The 21134-nt window shown below is 40.2% G+C and overlaps 1 protein-coding gene across 1 annotated transcript in view; it reads right to left on the bottom strand.

Moving 5' to 3' along the window:
• VWF (von Willebrand factor) overlaps positions 1–21134 on the bottom strand; it is a 145950-nt gene that overhangs the window by 26613 nt on the left and 98203 nt on the right. Inside the window, exons 35-43 of the mRNA XM_009887451.1 lie at positions 18581–18801; positions 17396–17588; positions 16389–16730; positions 9383–9588; positions 5427–5529; positions 5243–5317; positions 4598–4702; positions 3912–4117; positions 2445–2594 (exon numbers count right to left, since the gene is read on the bottom strand). Of these exons, the coding sequence (XP_009885753.1) occupies positions 2445–2594; positions 3912–4117; positions 4598–4702; positions 5243–5317; positions 5427–5529; positions 9383–9588; positions 16389–16730; positions 17396–17588; positions 18581–18801 (1601 nt within the window). The remainder of the gene's footprint in view (positions 1–2444; positions 2595–3911; positions 4118–4597; positions 4703–5242; positions 5318–5426; positions 5530–9382; positions 9589–16388; positions 16731–17395; positions 17589–18580; positions 18802–21134) is intronic.

Below are 21134 nucleotides of genomic sequence, written 5' to 3'. Positions count from 1 at the left end.
AGTACATTTACCTATACGCTGCCCAGCCTTGTTCTCATAAGAGGCTGTAAGTTACATGATACTGAAATACAGTGATATTAAGGCATTTTAAATTCTTTGAAACCCAAGGCACAATTAGCATAATAGAGTTCAGAAAAGAGAACTGCTTTTCAGATATTGGTTTGCTTAACTGAAATGTTCATAGTCAAATTTCAATGCATGATTAATTGTTTTCAAATACATATTAGTGTAAATTCAAATGAGAATTTAAAACAAGTCAGACAAAGTAGGGTTTCTACAACAACTTTAACTCAGCCATGAGTTGCTGCACATATACACTCTATGCCCAATGTCCTGTGATTAATGATGTCTTTCCAAAAGCAAAAAGAACACCTCTCACTTCTCATAGCTGTATATACAAGGTTTGCTAATGAAGAGCTTTCTTCCAAATATAACTGAACAAATGCAGAGAGGTCATGTGTTGATCTGTTCTGAATGCAACTGCATAAATGGGACTCATTCAAAAAAAAAAAAAAAAAGCTAGTTGAAAGGTTTAGGAAAAGCAGTGGGAAATAGACTGCAAAGATTTCGAGACTTGGTGGAGGAGGAGACTGTTCATGATGTATTTATTTGGAGAGTTAATGTGTTTTCAGGAAGAAGAAAAAAGCCTACTCCTGGAGCAGAAAAAAAGCAAGTGAATCTCGTCTCTTATGCAGCATTGGAAAACCCAGAACATCAGAGTAGCATCCTAGTCAGTACAGTGAATCCAACATAGAAGCAGCACCTGTCCCTCTTAAAGGTTTTTGCAGTTATTGCTCTAGTGTGACCTCCTTTGCATTTCCCACTGACAAATTCCAGCTGGTCACCTGTAATGACATCAGGGCAATCTGTTGAGTCACAGGCCAACATGCAGCCTTTTATCAGCTACTGGACCACTGAAAGCATTGATGTTACAACGCACATCTGGAAACACTTGCTGCTTGGTCAACTGTTTGAATTTTGTGTGGCCTAATGCAATATATAGCCTAATATAAATATTTAAAAAGCAACTTGGAGATCTGAATAGCATTAACTAGAACCTCTTTGCTTCTGCACTGAGGGAAAAAAAAACAAATTAGCTTCTTCTGGGCCTCACTTCATGGTTCAGGGAAGAATAAACCCATGGGGAAAAGCCTGGGTCAGCAAAAGACCTGCAGAGAATATTCTGCATCCCGGATAGCCACATCTAATAGCTCCTCGCGGACTCTGCGCAGCCTACTGAACTTGCAGATTGCGAACACACCGGACCATGGACTAAGGAGAAGCTGCTTCAAGTCAGATGTGCCTTTTCCCAAATGGAACTGGCTAATAGCATCAAGAACAATCTCAATTAATCCATGTATATACTGAAAGCTTTACAAAGAGGCAAACTGCACTTGTGGTAGCCTCTGATGTTTGCAGCAGAACTTCTCTGGCCAAATGGCAGTTGGTAAGGGGTATGAGTTGTCAGCACTTGGCTGGGCTAGGCAACCTCTTCTGCCATCTGCTTTTTCTGCAGACCCAAGCTGTGTATTTCCACTGTCTTCACTGACTGACTCACCCATACTAAGATCATGAAGCAACGCCATGGGAATGCTCAAGGATTATGGGTACAAGGTGCTAGATACCAGAGCAGAATGCAACTCTAGGGCATCACATTTAATTTCACAGTGATTTTTTACTTCCTTATTCTCCACACTATGTTCATGTGAGGAATGTTAGGGATGTAAATTGGATAGTTTAAAGGAAGTTTAAAAACCATTTTGAACTTTTGTCTGCGCAAATCATGTTATGGTCAAAGTCTTCTAGTCTATGACACTGGCAAGCGCTGCTGACTTGTAAACAATTCCTTTGACCCTTCTAGAATTCTTCTACCGACTTTTTGTACAAAGTATCTGTCTCCTCCTGCTTGACCAGCTATGTCAATATAACAAAGCAGTTCATACTTCCTTTGCGGACTTCCAAAAGCAGATCACATAATTTTATAGCATGTAGCAGATGTCTGAGCATAATAAAGGCCACAGCATGTGGTGTTATTACTGCCATAATTGGCAGAGCTGAGCAATAGACAGATCTGAAATGTTCTTTTCAGAAAGTGGACTTCAGCTAGAACAGTCATTTGAAATTGAACTTCAGACATCATTAGTACTTATTGTGCAAGTGATGTAAATGATAGATACTTCAGGATGCAGCTCTCCTTCTATTGAAATATAAAATAAACTTGTCACTGATTTCCTTGGCAGCAGGATATGACCCCAAAACAATAACACTAAAATAAAGTCAGCAATACTCAGGCCCTCTTAGATTCTGTTCCCCAGATAATTAGTTGCTACAATGCTTATTTTCTATTTTTCTCTGGTTTCTCTAAACATGCAGGTTTAAAAGTAATCATTTCAGATCCCCATCAGGGCTCTGCTGGCTAATGTACTGGTTTAAATGTTACTCACCCGAGAGCAGAACGTGTTACATGCTTTGTCGTGACACTCCATCATCTGAAGTCCTGTAACATCATCCCTCGTACTCGTGCAAGAGCATTCCCTGCAACCATCTTCCCAGGTTGTCCCGATGGGGTAGACTATGTTGTTGTGTACACACACCTATCGAATGCAACAATTCAAACATGAAAGAGCACACTGCTGCTGTAAGGGCACACTGCTGGCTCCAAAAGCCTGCTTTTTAAGATGTGAAACCTACCATAAATTTTATGGACTATTTTGAACCCAGTAGAAATGCTACAGGTCTCAAAATTGTGGCCGCTCTGCTGAGGAAAGGAAAATAAGGGCAACTAAAGCTACTGTTTTATAAAAAATAAATTGGAGAATTTTATCTGCAGTCAGTGGAGTTGCCCAGGTTCTGAGCGAGTTTGTCTGGAAGTATAACGTGACCCAATATGTACAGATAATAAACAGTGAGTCCTGTAGAAGGAGCCGTGCATGCAAAACTTGTAACAGAGAAGTTAAATTTTACAGCTAACTCCGCTGATCTGAAAAGATCCTACGCTGAGCTACAAGCGTTCATTCCCTGGTACCCTTAGGCCATCAAAACTACCACAAAAGTAGCGCCATCTTTTACACTGCGCTTTCTATTAGTAAATTTTACAGCATGTTATTAAAGAGATGAACATCATTTATTTTTACAGACATAGAGACACAAAATTACTTATGCAAGGTCATGAACTACTTAGCAATGGAAAAGAAAGGCTCCTGAGCTGCAAGACAGTGTAACCCTATGCTAAGCTCTTAAATAAGGTTGCTTCAATGAAAAGGTTACATTGCTCTGCAACATCTCCTCTAAGCAACCTTATCTTGAAGGTTAACATAAGATAACAACTTAATAAAAGGTTGGCAAAATAAGGAGAAATATATCCTGGTGAAGTTTTAACAGGATTGGGTATTAATTTGGCAAAAATTTAAAAGTGACAATATAGTACATGTAAGATACAATGCCTCCTCAGGCAGAGGCAAAGGTAATCAATGGGCACAAGGAGTTTAAGTGTCCCAAATGTTTCAATAAAGCTAGATAGGACTGAAAGAATAGACTGTAACTACTGATCCAAAAGCGTGTAACTCCAGAACAAATTGAAAATTTAAAAATTACCTCCAAAATTCCAAATGCATGAATGACCTTGAAGTTTCAAAGGGTTTTGGTTTTTATACATATATAAAATCTGATTATCTCAAAGGCACAAAAAATGGATTGGTTACGTCAGAATAAATGACTGTAATAAAACAAGAAACAGTGTGATGCAACACTGTATTTGTCTCAGACACACGTAAATTACAAATGCCCTGGCACCAGTATCTGGTAGTCTCGTTGGGGGTTTGTAAATACCTAGCTACCCACTTGCTTTGGTGCTATCGCTTCATGTATAAAAGATAAGATTATCTGTGGAAACAACAATTCATTCCCCTTACCCTGCCTGGAATGCAGGTGGTAGATATGCAGCCACAGTCGTTGGTGAGAGACCTGGATAGATATCCCAGAGGGCAGCTCACTGTTGAGTTCGTACAGCTGCAGGTACACTCGTACTTATCGCAGCACTCCGTCTTCTTAACAGTCAGCTCTCGATGCGGTGGGCAGGAAGGTCTTTGAACTAAGCTGCATCCTTCTCTGTTACACGCTAGTAGAAGAAGGTAGGTACCATGTCAAGCACACGGCACTTCAGAGTGCTGCCAGCGAACAAGGCAGTTCTCTGGCAGCAAGAGCACTAACGGCTACTGCAAACTGTTATAAATCTACTTAAAGACTAAGAAGTTATGCAGATATAAAAGACCCAGGTCTAAGACTGTGCTGCAGGTTCAGGAAAGTATCTACCCTGCCGAAAAATTCTTGTCCCGTATACAATCAAAAAGATTCATAACATAAGAATAAAGGTCAGAGCACACACGTCCGAGAGTAAAGGGTTTCTCTTTTCCTTAATTCAAAATTGTACTCAGAAAGGGCCAACAATACCCTTCTTCCAAGCCTGTGAAATCACTTCATGTCCATTGGCTCCAAAATTAAACCTTTCAAAGGGAAAAAATAATGTGTAAAGGAAGTTATCAGTGTTGCTCAAATGCAATGTTCCAGTGTCACTCCCTGCTAAAAAAAAATATCTTACCACATGTGTAATTTGGTCTGCATTCTCCAGGGTTGGTCAAAGCAAGCTGCAGGCCAAACTCACAGACAGGGGCAGGAGGCAAATCACAGGAAACTAGGTCACAGACTAGGAAGAAAAATTGAGAGAGTGTTTAAGACTACGCCTGACTAGTTAGTCCTCAAGAAAAGACACACATGCATGCACATCCCCATTATTTTTTTTTCCCCTATGTTCAATTGCTATCCTAAAATATGAAGTAAGTTAGAGTTGAGCAGGTCAGACTTTGTTTTCAAAATAGCTTAGGGAACAGTTCAAGCTTGGGTTATGAGGATTAAGGTTCTAATGTTATATTTAATGTGCAAATATAGACCATGCAAAAATAGATACTTGAAAAAAACCCATCACATTCTAATGTCATTTAGACAACAACAAATTACTCCATTCCCTTCCTCATCTCTTACAGAAAGAGGGACAAAGTCAAGTTAGAAGCGAATGGAGACTCACATCCTCAGGAGCTGTATATATTTTTCCACACAGATGACTGTACACTCATTCAGCGGTTTAAAAAATGGAGTATTGCATTAAATAAAAGAAGGGGTTGTATACCTTTGAAGCATCTGATAAAAATATGGACCAAGAAGATTCCAACAGTTTATGAGAACCTACCACACTCGTACTCGGGGCAGCACTGGCCAGGGTCCCTGCGCAGACGAGGGACTTCACAGGGACCGCACTGAACAGCTGTAGTAAGAAGAAAACACCCATAAAACAAGTTTGGATAAGAGCTACAAAACTCGGTAACAAAAACATAAATTGAAGTCCAATCATACTTAGAGCTAAACTAATTTACGTTTGGCAGTAGGGCAAGGTCGAACTGTGCAGTTTACTTTCTTGTTATCCAGACACATGCAGATCTTGCAAGGCTCATTGGCAGGAATCCATGTTTCCATGTGCTGCATGAAAAAAAAATAATAAAAACACCAAAAACCAAAACCAAAACAAATTGCTAGAAAGAAATCAAATATTCTGGTCACTGGTATGTTAGTGATGGAAGTGGGTGAGGGTGAGTAACGTTAATTTGGAAAACCAGGACACTATGCAGGATGGGTTGGTTGCTCTGTTAACAGTAAGAACCTAAAGAGACACATAATTCTAAAATGGCTGTCGTGTACCAATTTAGCAAAAGATGTAAAGAATGCATGAATAGGATGAGGAATTACTATTGTTTAAAGCATGAAAAATGCTCAGATGTTACAAATGCAATCGCAAGCTATTGTGAGTAAAAGTGGACTCTGCAACTACATACCATGATTGGATGTTCAGTGGTAATAAGGGAAATAACAATATTTTGGGAAATAACAATATTTTGGGAAATACATAGAAGTGGCTCCTTTCCCAAATTAGTTGTACTTAAACACAGAGAAATAAACAGTGCGTATGTTTTATTAAGAATATGTGGGGTGTCATGACTTGATTTCCCATTGGACTGAAGACTGGAAAAGTACTATAGCAACTCCAGATCTGAAACCATTGCTGTGGTGATTAGCTGGAGGTAATACGCACATTCAGAAACTGCCAATAAAGTGTATCATTCTTCAACCACTGCTCCTTCTCATGAGAGAGAAGGAAATTAAAGGAAATTAAAGATGTAATTACCTTTAAAGAACTATCCACATTTAACATCTATGTGAACGGGGAGGTAAGAGTGAAAAGATGCACTATGGGACAATAATGTTAATTTACACAATTGATCCAGGTTCTAGGTGAGAACATGTAGAGTAGGCTAGGGTGCCACAACGGGAAAAGGTGTCATCCAGAAAACTCTGGAATGCAGTTTAAAAGTAACAGTCTGCCAAGACCTTTAGTAATAAGAAGGGAAGGAAATATCTAAGCATACTGCCACCTGTACCCCAAGATATCTATGTATTTTGATCCATCACAGGAGTCTGAAAAGACAGTTTACTTTCAAAGGTTAACAACATGGCAAGGATAAGACACCAGGCATGCTAGAACAAGCCAACCAGAGGTTTAACAAAGCTTAAGAACCGAACCTTATAGGGTCGGTTAATCCATAGGAAACTATTTTAGTCAAAGAAAGCTCGTATCGATGCTAGTAAAGAACATTATCTCAGGGCTTGGAAAAATAACTCAGAGCCCTCTGCCAGAGCATTCAATGGCCTCAGGGTTAAAAGGGCCCGAGAAGGCAGCTGATAGAAAATGCCTACATTTGCAGGTGGTAATGTGAAAAGCATGTGGACGTTTCAAGACACAGAGAAAGCCAATCACTACATTTGCTCTAACATTTTCAGCAGCCTTAATCTTCATGCAGGTTTTCTTCAGCATAAGTAGGACTCTAACACCAGAAAAAATGGCAAGTGATAGCACAATGTTAGTAGAGCTCTATATGGGCGTTGGTACTGGGAATCCAGTAAGCCAAGCACAATCTGAGGTAGAAAGGAACAGAGGAACGAACACCAGAGGGAAAGAAGGGGGTTAAGGAAATCATAACCCACCACCAGTTGCACTGCCTGTTGTATTGCTCACACAGCTAATCCTGCAATGGTGGAGACGCAAAACGGCTGTGTGAGCTGATCCTGCCCTGCCCTCCACCTCCCCATCCATGCAGCAGCTGCATCTAAGCCTTGCCATTGGGGTACAGACAAGAGGTTTTCAGAGTTAAAACCCCATTAAGGGGCATGTGACAACTCACGCATTTCAGAACTTCTGCAGAAACAAGTAGATATCGCTGCAGATGTTATTCCCAAGATGTGCACTGAGCTTTTCTCCATGAGGGCTTGAAACAATTATTTAAATGGAAAATGCACTGCATTGCCCGAGGATTCAGGGATTTAAGGCACACAGATCTTAGATTTTAATCTGCATTTGCAATAACCATTTCATATAGAATCATAATACAGTAACAAGAGTTGTCATGGTCACTGAGAGTTGTGCACAACTGATCTGTGTTTAGGGCTGTGATTATATACATTGCAAGCTATTTTTGTCCTTCAAGAAAAATAATAAGACTTTTTTCTATTCCTTTTATTACAAAAAATTACTGGTTTTTTTTTTCCCCTTCCATTTTACCAACTCTATAAGCACTACACAAATCCAATGGTACTGTGTCTAAAACAAAGATCCAAAACAGAACACACAGAAAAAAAATTGTGGCTATATGTATGGAGATACTGTAACCTTAAAATAAAAGCTAATAGAAGCTACATGTGCTCAACGCTTCAGAAAACTTTGACCTCTTGTTTGAAAAAAAACATCATTTGGATGACGCAGCTGTGGAATGAAAGAACACACCTCCCCTGTGTCTTCTCTCTCGCTGCCCACATCCACAGGGTACGCACGCCCGAGGAGGGGGGTTAATGCTGTGTCACCAGCCCCTTGCCCAGCAGTAGGAAACCCTCAAGATCGTGTTTAGTGAGCGCTTTCCCATCGCGCTGTGCCGTGACAGTGCCAGCTGGCGGCACCAAGGCACAAGCCCTGGCAAGGCGGGACCCTCAGACCCGCGTGGACCTGTCCTGGGCACGGGGGTGGGGGGCTGCACGGACACCCGGGGGAGACCTGCCCTCGGTGCGACCCTTGCCTGGAACACTTGCCCCGCTAAGTCAAGTGGCACCCTACCACCTAAAGAAAGGTGTTCTCTCCGTTAAGTTTGATGCTTTTGTCATTATGTTAATCAATGCAAACATTATTTTTAAAAAGATGTTTCTGCCGCAAATAGTAGATGCTTCCTTTCAGTTTAAATGTAAACATTTAGGACGCATTTCTTGCTGAGCTAAATGTGAGTCTAAATTGGTGTGTGTAAAATGAAGTTATTCAGAGTACATACATTCATTCATTTACTTCTTTAAATCTGCCTTTTTACTTTAAGAATAGACTATCCACGCACAGACTTCTGTTATTTACAGATCTATGTTACAAAAATGATTGTCTTTCACGGCAGGTTTGGTGAGTATAAGACCATCCAAAAATCACGTTAAGAAACTGAAGCCCATAAAATACTGAAATTAAAGCCCCTTCTTCTTAAAGTCCCATAACAAAATTGCAAATTTAAGAGGACTGGCTGACTTAGGTGAAAACTACCAGAGTTGAGTAGCTGGGGGTGAAGAGGAACAACCCCTGCTACTTGGAACAGGGGATACAGGGAGGACCCTGCGCAGCCACTGTGTGATACCAAAAGGGGAAAAAATGGTCTTTTTCACTGCAGTCTGTCACCCAGCACCCATAGCTCTTCCCAATCCCATTCTGCCACAGAGAGGTCTGACTTAGCTGAGGAAAGTGGATTTTCAGTAAAACTAAAATGATTCATTTAATCTAAGGGACAAGAGGTAGGCTAAAACAACCTGACATAAGGTCGTCTCGGTCTCACTGCTCTACACCAATTGCTGAAAATATTTCAATAAGCTTTGCAAAGACAATATGGTACATTTTAAGCACAGGTTCCAGATTTATGATTAAATTGTCACTACTGGTAAAAGTCTGCTGAATGGAAGTGTTTATCTTGGTAAATGTTGACTTATGCCATCCCTCCTCTCTTCCCTCCAGACCTCCCTCCACACAAATTTGTCATGCATTTCCGGGTCTGTACAGTCCCAGCTGTGAATTTTATATCCGTCCCAGCCGATTTCACACTAGGGGAGCTACATGGAGCTGACAGCCGGCTAGTTATGAGGAACTGAGCTAGAAAATAAAGTATCCAAAGAGGGAAAACAGTTAGACTTATAAGACAGATCTACTTGCAAAAGTATGAATCCCCAACCATTTACAAAGGTAAGCTGCTAAGTATATAGTTACCTGATGGTGCGTGCCATCTTCACTGACACATTGTGTGCAGACTTCTTCATCAACACAGCTGTCATTAAAAATCACCTGTCTGTCTGGACAGAAGCAGCCTTCTGTGGGATAGTCCTTGCAGACACTGAGTTTGGTACTATTATCACAGTGCTTTATGCAGGCTTTGTGGCAGTGATCATATGTCAAATATGTGGGACATTTCATTGCTGAGGAAGACAGAAAAAACTACTTAGATAAAGAGATCTGAAATGCAGATAAATATTTCCACTCACACTTTCTTTAGAATTCTGTTCAGGTTTTTGAAAGCCATCATCTGATGAACACATTTTGTCCTCTGCAGCCACTAACTTCTTTGAAAATACACTTTTAAAATTAACAAAATCCACAGTGGAAAGTGATTGAAGGCATTTGCTTAAGTTACAGTCTATGCAGAAATCATCAAGCCACATTTTCAGACCACATGCATCAGCAAAGTATGACTTACCCTAATAATGATACAATGGCTTACATGAGCTGAACATCTTGCCTGCCTTTGTTTTCAACACTGGGCAAGAGGCATAAGAATTTAGTACCACTTTCAAGTGTATTAAAAATGCAATAGTAACAGTGCATGGTTAGGAGATACCCAGGACAGACTAAAGCATTGAACAAAGATTTTTTTGACAACTTCATAGGCGGTAGTGTTCCCAAGCAACTAAAGAAAGCTAGCAAACAGAATATTTTGGTACTTTGAAACTGAACCTGCTGGATTTCTGCACCTGATTAACTGAATTGCCTTGTTAATGGAATTAACTGAATCAAGGAAAGTTGCATTCCCTCTTAAACCAACGCACAAGATTTTTACTGATGAGTTCACAAGACTGAGGATATTGTCTCTAAAAGCAAACACAAAACTAAGGCTACAGCTATTCAAGAAACCTATGGACACAGCTTCCATACTGTGTATTCCCTTAAGTCTACTTTATTTTTCTCTACAGCTTCAATTTGGAAAAGTGTTATTTCCCAGTTTGTGACTGCTGTGAGGTTTATAAAACTTTTTTTCAATCCCCTGACAAAAAACACTGCAAGAAATTACTGAATGAAGACCTGAGCTCCCTACCAAACTAGCATTCATCAGCTGAACTGTGTACACACACCCTTCTTAGCAGCCAAAGGAAACATAAATGTCTTTAACATTAACCCTTTTCTGTTTCAAGACATGCTAAATCCAATTAATTCTGATGTGCTGGAGTCTATGTTCATCTGTGTGGATAAGCATCACAGTTCAACAGATGCAGAGGAACTGGAAAAGCCACAGGAACTTGATGGGGAGTCCAACCCCACCATGAAATATGCTTTGCTGGATTCTGAAAACACAAAAAGATCTATCCAAGTAAAACAGGAGAAATCACCTGCTTATAAACCTGTACTAGCAGCTACGTAGGCTGTACTGTGTTTTCCAGAAAAACTTGTTTCCAGAAACAGTTCAGTAAACGAGGTGTCTAGATTAAGCACCAGTGCTTATTGCCTGTGATGGTCTCAGGTCAGGTGTAATTAATGTGTGAAAGCACTTCCACAGCACGTATTAAGGTAGTGCGTCATTTACTTTTTTATTCCAGTGTTAGTAAGCCCACTGGCACGCTGGCTTTCATCTTGCTTACCTAACACTAGCCCTAAAGCAAATCTAGTAAGCCTTCTCTGCACAAAATTATATTAACTTATCTTACAGCTTAAAGCTGATGCCCACCAGCATAGAACCTGGACAGCTCTCAAGCAGAATAAGTAGCAATGCTAAAGCCTCTAATTTACTTCACGTAATGTAGCCCTTTCTCCTTCCTCCTCTTTGGCATTAAGGAGCCAGGTGTGTGAAACACGCAATGAAGAACCGTACCCCAGACTCCAGATATGCTATCAAAAAGCCTGTGTGCCTGTGTAAAATGATAATGTTTTTTCAAGGAAGGAAGAAATGAGGTGGTTATGTTTTGCAAAAGAAATATAAATAAGCTCATGTGAATGCCCTTGTTTTGAAGTCACCTCTGTCCTCGGGGGCATGGGAATGAGATGTGCATAAGCAGTGTCAAGAGATTCAATAAGCTCCATCAATGTCCGGAAAATCACCCTAACCATCTTTTCATCCTATTGCCACAATGACAACCACGAAATCATAGGAAGACATATCGGACACATTACTGCCCTTATGCTCTAGAGATTTGGCCAAGTTCTACATGGTAGAGCAGGTAACTTTGGTTTTTGTATAGAAACTTTTGCCAAAGGTACGGAATGTGAGAAACCATGAAGGACTCCCCACAGGCAGCCTCAAAAACAAGTATTTCAACAAGCCGCCGTCCCGGATGGCTATTTCAGTGCTCACCTCAAATGCCTGTTGTTTCTAAATGAAAAGACCGCAGGTACTAGCAAAAAGGGAAAATAAGGCTGAAAAAACAACAGGAGAGTAATTCTTCTGCCAAATTAGTTTCAAAAGAAATCTGCCTCAAATACTAGCCTGTATGATATTATTATGACCATGTATTGATATTGTATTCTGCTTGTTGGCTCCATTAAAATGTGACATTTTCTTTCAAACAAGGAAAAGAATAATAAAAGTTAGGCTGCGGGGGGGTGGGGGGGGGTGGGTGGTGAACGACACCCAAAACCACATAAACAGTTTCCCGTAAACCTATGATTTCAAAGGGTCATCTGGCACATTTAAGTATTGACTTTTCTTCGGCTGCTTATTTTTTCTTTAAATTACAGTAGCTATTCCTAGTAGATACTGATTGGGAGAAAATAACTTCTATTGGGATCTACAGAAGGTGCAAGTCCATCAGAATAAAATAAACCCTTAAACAAATTCAGAGTGAAAGATCTAGTGACAGTTCGTGCTGGGATTCACTCAGACTTTGTGGCTCAAACAGATGAGACAAGACAGAGCATCCTTGGTTAAGGTACCAAATGGATATTTAGGGGAGGGGTGTTTTCCAAGCCTGTAATACATGGAGAAAGGCACACATCTTTTCAGGTGACAACGCCACACTTTTCTGATCAGGAGTATAATTTAGCACAAATTTAGCAGCTAGCTAGCTCCTGAGGTCACATACTGCTGGCATGCCTTTTGCCCCACTATACTGTCATGTGCAGCCAAAAGAACATCTAAAACCCCAGTGCCAACGAAGCTGGAGTGAATAGTACACCAGGGCCAACACCTCATCAGCTGCCAGTCAGCCTCCGTGGACTGCTCAGGCACAGTTTTCTTAAACCTCCCTTAGCAGGTCTGCTTTATCCAAAAGAATATGTGTAGAAGGGTTTTTCCAATGTTTTTGGGAGTGGTTTCAAGGCCACATCAAACCAACTTAGATCAGTGTTGCCATCAAAAGGGGTAGTCCCCCCTTAATCTCCTCACCTCTGCTGCTCTTTCCTGCTGGTACTTTTTTCCCCTTTTACAGTTAGTTTTCAGAGCTCACGAAGCAACATGTGAGGACTACTGCCAGCACACCAAATGGAGTGGGAATGCACGGCTGGAGATGGAAGAGGAAGATAAAAACCATCCCACGTCAGCTGAAGGCAGTTGTAAAGCCACCCCCATACTGTTGATTTCCAATTCATTATTTAAATCCTTCAGCTGTTATGGTCCTTGCCAGCATGCCTGGCTTACACAGTGAATGAAGAGCAGTGAATAATCTCAGTGTAGCTCCACTACACAAATCCTTCATTAGCAGGGCTGGTTTAAAGGTTTCTTGTATCCCATTGCTTCTCTCTCCTCCTCCCAGCCCTCGTTCTTGCTTCTTTGCCAAATGTCACTGCCCCTCAGTTGAGCAGGCACAGCCTGTTATGCGTTTACTTTCTAACCTGGGTCTGCAAAACAACCCAATGAAAGACAAAACACAAAACCCTCTAACAACCAGAATGGCTCATGAAAAATGTTATTTCTAAGCAAAATATTTTTCCAGGAATCTCTGCAGCTGCTGAGCGCTACTAGCATCCTCCTCAAAGAACCACAGCTTTAACTGAGCAGTACCAACTAGCGGTTCATTTCATACACCATGGAAGCATCATCTATCTATCTAAATTTAATTTATCTGCAAGCTAGTATTGGAGAGTACCTAGAGGGCATATCCATATTGCACATAAATGAGTGTAAGGAGCTGCTGAGAAGCACTCATGGAAGCATTAGCATATTAGCAGCTACTGCTGATGCTGTCATTTATCTTCTATTTCTGCTTTCTGAGCAAAATTTGCTAACTGGTACTTACTACTTGAGCTACACAGTTCAAAGCTGGCTTGGCCACCTCCACATGAGCTGCCATTGCTTTTGTAACTACAGAATGAATATATCTCAGTCCATTCATCAATCACTATATAAACAATCCTATTTCCAGGTGAATAAAGGTTCCTCTCCATGCAAAGGTGAATCCCAACAGGTGTCGATATTAGCAATGCAGTGATTTGTTAGCAATCTCTATGATCTTCACATTAAGGTAAAGCCTGTACTGTCATTGAAGTGGAAACCCTATTCAGCAGGCATTCACTGTGAGGGTGAGCCTGCTCAAGGGGTGCATGTTCTATGCATCAGGGTTACATGGCTATCAGTGGAAGCTACAGGCTGCTGCAGCATAAGTCTACTAACTGTGGGTCTAGAAAAAAAAATGAAATTAAAAAAAAATATATATATATCTCCCTCACTATGGATTCCCACCTAGGAGTAAAGTTTCCTTCCATCCATTGACACGAAGCTGGAAGTCTACCAGATAGCGCTCAACACATGCACCCTCCCAAACAGGAGCAACGAAAGCTCAGGCAGTGGAGCTGAATGAGCACAGGATGGAGAACAGGCTCTGTCTTTATTGGATATTCCAGCAAGAATATTTACCCATCCAGGCAGAGCAGTCAGGAAGGATTTGTAGTGCTTGAAACGTCCCAATATGTCATGACAAAAAGCCAAATCAAACTCCCAAAAAATGACAGGGATTCACTGGACTAGGGGGAGGGAAGTAAGGTGTTCCAGAATTGTGCCATTGTTATTAAACATGTAGTGGTAGAGTGATTAGGCTGCACTGTCTATTTAGTCATAAATGTAACCTGTATAATGTCCCTGTAATTGGCAATTTTATTTTTGCCAGTTGCACACGTGCACCTGTTTGAAGGAAGAAGATGATGCTATTATTAGGACACTAATGACTGCTTTATGCAACTAGTGTTAAAATGGGCAACTATTCGGCTATCCTTGTACATGCTGAGTAACAAGATAGGTATTTGAAAACTGCTGGGAGTTATTAAGGTACTTCACTGACATTCAGCCTTGGATATTACAATTTGCAAAGTCTGACTGAAGCACTAAATTTGGAAAATGGCTGGCACTGTTATCCCTCTGTTTTCTAGGACTATATTCCAAACAGACTATGTTGTTTCTTAAAAGATTCAGTCCGCAACAGCAACATATTCTTCAATAACCTATTCTAGAAAGATATTTAAGACACTAACTGGAGGCTCACACCAATTCAAATTCACATTCTTGATGTTTTATCCAATCATTCCTTCAGTCTGAGTTTAAAACATGAACAAAACCAAAACGTGTACTGAGTTCTCGCAGTATCATGCCTTTAGGATGCTGATCCTCCGATTCGGAAATGAAAAGTATCTGGCCAGCAAGAGGGAAAGAAAGCAAGTCAATGAGAACTGATTAAACTGGAAAGGCAGGAGATGCGAAAAACAACTGTGATACAAGACACTACATGAGGGGCTAGCTGGGAAAGAAAATGCCTACATACATACACATACATATCTCAGATACCCGACTAAACCAGAAACGCTGTGAGTGAATAGCTGAATGTCTGTAACCATCACTGCAGACAGACTAACAGCAGAAGGTGTAGAATAAGCCACCTCAAGAGTTACTTATTTGTACATCAAATATGTTGCATTTTTGGGAGATCATTTAAGACACTAACTGGAGGCTCACACTAATTCAAATTCACATTTAGGTATGCCTCATAATAGGGCCGTCAGGAGAAAAAAAGAAAACAAACAAACAAACAAACAAACCAAACAAAGCAGCAGGAAGATAGGGCAGAACTTCTTAAGTCTACGAGAATTTATGGGAGTAGGTACGCAAAATGACAACCATCTGAACCCAGCACTAGCATGCTTCTCCTGCTTCTTTTGCACTCCGGGCAATTTGCAAGGTTCACATCCTGCTATACTGCTTTCTCACAGCACAAACTCTTCACCTCCAAAACACAAGCGAAACACAGCCAGAAGTAGAACCAGATTTGCAAAGTAAATTACAGCCAGTTTGATCAGTGTAGCTGGCATGTGCTGGCAAGAAAATGCACCACAGAGAGCGGCTATTTCCCCACTTTTCACTGCAGTAGAAACTTAAAATCACACTGGCTCCTCCATCACAGTCCAAAAGGTTTAGGCTTTGGTTGGAGTGTGGGGAATTTGTAGAAACTATTACAAAGAAGTCAGAAAAATCTTATTTTATGTCATTGGCAGTTAGTTGGTTATGACAATGACAGGCTGGGGAGCAGTTCCACCACTCTAAGTTACAAGTTTCCCTAGCCACCTTGTACAGATTCTCCAGTGTCTGTATCAAAGCAATGATATCTGCAGCTAAAACTGCTTAGCAGAATCAGAGCAGACTCTCAGTTCAAACCTGGCCCCATGATGGTTTGTTGGCTGCAGAATCAGGTACTGTCAGATAGCTGTGTTTGCCTGTGCATAGCTTTCACAATATTTTTATTTCATAGGTTATCCCTCCAGACTTGCAAAACTACCTTGCATTTTACTAGTACTAGTGTGCATTCTACTAGCAGTTTACTAAGAAACACTTTTTCCATAATATGCAACTTAGTGGATGACAAACCAGTTATCTGATCTGCAATAACACTTATATAGAAAACTTGATTTGGAACTTCTGCCCCATTACACGGTATTCAAAAACTAGTAACACACTGATGAGATGGTGATTGTCACCACCATCACCAAGTTAGACAGTTTCTTATATTTTAACACATTGTAAACCCCTTACGACAAAAGTCGGGCGTTCTCCAGTCAACGCAGACACCGTTTTCCCTGCAGATGTGAGCGTAGGAAGTTATCATCTCGCAGGCTTCGTCCTCATAGCAGCTGCTCTCTGCACAGGCCTCATAGAACATGTTGGGGGGGATTACCCTGTGGCACTCTGCAAACCGATCAGAGAGCAGAAGGCGGCAGTGGCTCGTTGCGTGCTCAGAGCATCTGTCTTCCCTCCGGATTTCACAGACCTTTCCTGGCTCTTCCACCACCCAGTCCTGAATAAACACGCTGCTGTCAGGAGTGACAGAGCCATCACGTAACGTGAAGTCGTTGATGTGGTTCTGGTCACACACCCCTAGGAGGGTGAGTAAAAGGAAAAGAAAGAGTCTGAATACAGTCAGCAATAAAATAAACCTAGAGAAAAGAGGCACAGGACAGACAGAGCTGGTTGGGGCCGCTCAGTGAATGCCAAGGGGAAGAGGAATGAATGATATTCCTTATAGCTATTATCAACAGAAGCATAAAAACCCTGGGTCTTATTTCCTGTTTCCTTATTGCAGAAGGTATAGGTTATGCCAGAGGTATAAGCTATACAATAGATTATACCATTAAGGATACCATAGAATTAATTCTCCCAGGCAGTAGTACCCCTCACAAACCTTCCACCTTCACTGCAAGCATAAGTCATGTCTCTCACATAAATGTATATGTAAGAACCTAAAGAACCTAAAGTTAAACCCTCATCAAAAAAAAAAAAACAACCTCCCAGAAAAGGTAATGTGAAATAAGTAAAACATGAGAGATGTCTAGCCTGTTCTTTCCAAGGTATTACTGGGAGTCAATGAGCTACTACACGGATGGCCACAGTAGAAAAACCTACGTAGATTAGCAATGTGCCAACAACATGGAATCAGTTCAGCCAGAGAGTTTAAAGGTTCAGGCCCACACAAATTATGATAACATAAATAGCAATTCAAGCCCAAGTAGGATGCTGTTAAAATTACTAGTTTTCAGACTTACCACAAAGCCCTTGTGTTCCTGCAGAAAAGCTCTTTGAATTAAGTCTAAGAATAAATTCATTGTTTCTTGGAGTAAACGTGAGATTATGTCCAAGATGGGAGAACTTGATTTCGTGCATTATTGCTCCATAGACTGTGACTTCAAACAAACTGCTAGAATAGGGGATATGAACCCTTTCACCGTCAACAGCCACCTGTTTTCAAAAAGGCAAGATCATCAAATCAGTTCTACCAAGCAGTTAAAATCAACACAATCTTACAGTTGAAACACATTTTAGCTTCACAAGCACTTGAAGATGCAACTGAATCTGGACATAAGAATCAATTTTGCAAGCTGAAACCTTCTATTGAGTCTAAAAATGTATAGAACTAATTGAACTTCCTTCTATGTATTATATGAACAACTCTTTCAACATTTTCCCACGTGAGTGCATCCCTTCAGTATCACATATATACAGACTAGCAATGTAATGCCATGAAGTTAAAATGCCACCTACAGACCCTGATCGTCAATAATCCTCAGTGAAAGTCAAGGCTGTCCATCACCATGCAGAACTGGGTGCAGGTATTTTGGTCTGTCCTATTTTGCTACACGAGTCAGATGAGATCACCTTTGCAGGCTAGCTGACTCCTCTGTGTCTGATGAACCCAGAGATTGAAAATGTGTCATATTGAATTTGAATACTTCTCTGCTCATACAACAGACATAATAAATACTAAGATGGCCTTCCATCTAATGCTGACGTCCACCTGCACACAAGGTAAAAACCAACGCTCTAGCTCTTCAACTAGCCAGTCACGCATAGGTTTGTGAAGAATAGAGACTGCTCTCCTGTGCACCAAATTATAATATTGTGTAAAGGACCTCTGCCAACAGAGGAGAACCAGAGTGCACTATGTCCTGTCTATAATTCCTGCCTTTCTGGCAGAAGTATCAGGGAGACGTTGCCAAACCTCATGTTCTTGACATTGTCATACCAGCCCAATGCGGAGAACAAGAAACAAAACACGTCTGGCTCATTATGTGACTGTAGATTGTATCGTAAAATTAAAATGAGGCATTTGCTCAGAAGCCTAAAAATAGGCTGCAAGGGGAATAGAAACTGGATAAAGGGAACAAATTTGTCCCCATAACCTGAAATTCTGTAGCACGAGCAGACAATGCACTTCATTGCGTTTAGCTTACTGCCATGTCACTGAAGAGCTGAACAGATACACCACGATGTTTCACTTCAATGGAGTCCATACAGTTCATCTTCGGTGTTGATCTGCATGGTCCTTCATGGAGCAGAATTTCAACACCATGTTGCATGTCTTGAAACAAGGTGTAGGAGCAATTGCTGGTCAGCTTAAAATTCAACCCATCAAAAGTGACAATATGTCGAGATGAGCTTCCTATACAGACACCTGCACATCAATGGAAGGGAAAAAAAAAGCCATACAGGCATTCACTTTTGTTTAAATTAGACTATTTCTTCACAATTGTTCTGGGCATGTGGAATCAATTAATTGAGATAGCTAGAAAAGTAATGAATTGCAAATGCTGCAGCAAATCATTGACAAGAAACTGTAAATGATTCATTGTAATACTTCATCATGGTTTTTTTTTTTTTTGAAGTATCTTTGTCTGGCTCATTTAGTATTGCAAAAGATTTAGACAAACTCATAGAAAATCCCTTGCCATGAAGTTTACTCACACTGAATGTGACTTATTAATAAATTTTATAAGAAAAATGAAAGCAGGGAAAACGTATCCCTTCCCTCTATGTAGAGAGACTGTAACATACTTATTTTTTAATTTTTGCATTGCATTTTTCTTATGGTGTTGCACTTTATTCTGTACAGTATTACATTTGAAAAAAAATAACACTACTCCATTCTTATCAAACACGTCACAAGGCATACCAGGGAATTTTTTTTTTTTTTTTTTCTTCTCAGATGGGAAACAGGAAAAGGGCAGAGAAATAATGTGCGCAGGATAAACCACTGGTTAATTGACAGCTCAGTGTCCTGGTCATTAGATTATAAACACTTCCTTGTCTTCACTAACTGGAAAACAAGGAGGATTATAATCTCACAAGTACCAAAAAACCCAAAAACCCAAAACCCTGAGCAAAAGGATGCTTCTGACTCATGCGTTTTCAAATTTTTTACTTAAAGATAATGAGGACAATAAAAGCAAATGTCAGCTAAATACATAGGAAGAAAATTATCATTGTTAATAATTCAGCTACTTGGCTTCTAATTGAGATCTGAGAATAACCTCTTTCCCGTTCATTGACCTTAAATAATTTCCCAAGAAAAACAGCAAGCTGCAACTTGTGCTTAAAAAAAAAAGATTTTAAAAAAAGCCTATCCTGTGTACTGTCACACACTGAATTGTCAAAAGGTACATCCCTTTAGAACACTGGAGCATCTTCAGATAGTCTATCTGCACGTTCTTATAAAGTTCATGTATAAACAACAATGAAACAAGTTAGTAGTAAACCAATGTTTCTCAACCTTTTTTTAATCATGGACATTGAAAAAGTTCTAAGAATAATGGCAATCCTTTTAAAATTTCTCATAGGTATTCTGTAGCACAGAATGTATGAATGCAATCCATTTAAATCCATTTAATAGTCCACAAACTCCCAAGAGCCATGAATCACACATTGCAAATCATATTGCTATAAAATTTGTAACTACTTCAGCAAGCAAACACCTTCATGGTGTAACTCCTGATCTCTCTGAACTCAGTTATATGACATAGGAAGAAAACACTTCCTCTTTGCAGCATTTGTCATATCATCTGCACTGTCAAGCAATTGTTTGAAAGGCCTCTAGTTCTCTAAATAACTGAGCGCTACTTTGCTGAATCATGAGTAAACTAAGAGCGCACTGCCATGCTCTTGCAGTGCAGATCGCCTAACCAGCCTCCACCCACAATGGAAATGCTGAAACACACTGACCTCCTACTAAGGAACTGCTTTGCTATGCCCATCTCTAAAGTTTACTTATTGCTGTGAGTTTTGGCTGTGACTTCAGCACATACAGCATCAGAATCAGCCTTCCCACCTGCTGTGGATGTTGCGTTAGTTGACATAGCATCACCCTGATTTTGCTAAGTAATCACTGAAACATGAGTACTTTACCCATGGGGTTTTGATCAACTGGATGGGGTTGCGATTTTTCCCTCCTCTTATAACATACAAAAAACTACCACTTTTCATCACAAGCTGTACCACCTTGGAAAAAAAAGTTAAATTTTGCATATCGTGGCTCACTAAATTCATATAGAGCTAAACAAATGTTAGCTAATGTTAAACAGCAGCAATCTCAAGTCAACTATGGGTCTTTTCATTATAATCAAATAATGGTATGAATGGCAATTTTCATTTCATCCTTTCAGAAAATCTTTATGAAGACATGCTTTTCCCAATGTATGCCAAAATGTATGCCAAAAGCAATGCCTTCATGTTGCTATCAATGTATTTAACATCAAGAAAATTATTACAGATGCACTTTTTATGGGTAGATATCACTAAGAGTATCTTTTAAACTTCATAAAATATTCATCATTATTCAACTACAATCTTTCTACCTTTTTGAAATATTTATATCAAACCAGAAATGTTAGCTTTAAAGGGTTTGAATAATCAAATGTGCTTTTAGGAAATGCTAAAACTTGGGTGTTAAAATTTTGGACATCTAACAGTTCAGGGATCAAAATCTAGCTACCCAGCTTGGGTATTTCAAGC

This window comes from Charadrius vociferus, unplaced genomic scaffold (genome assembly GCF_000708025.1).
Source record: "Charadrius vociferus isolate BGI_N301 unplaced genomic scaffold, ASM70802v2 scaffold116, whole genome shotgun sequence".
Classification (NCBI taxonomy): Eukaryota; Metazoa; Chordata; class Aves; order Charadriiformes; family Charadriidae; genus Charadrius; species Charadrius vociferus.
This window is presented reverse-complemented; position numbering and strand designations above follow the sequence as displayed.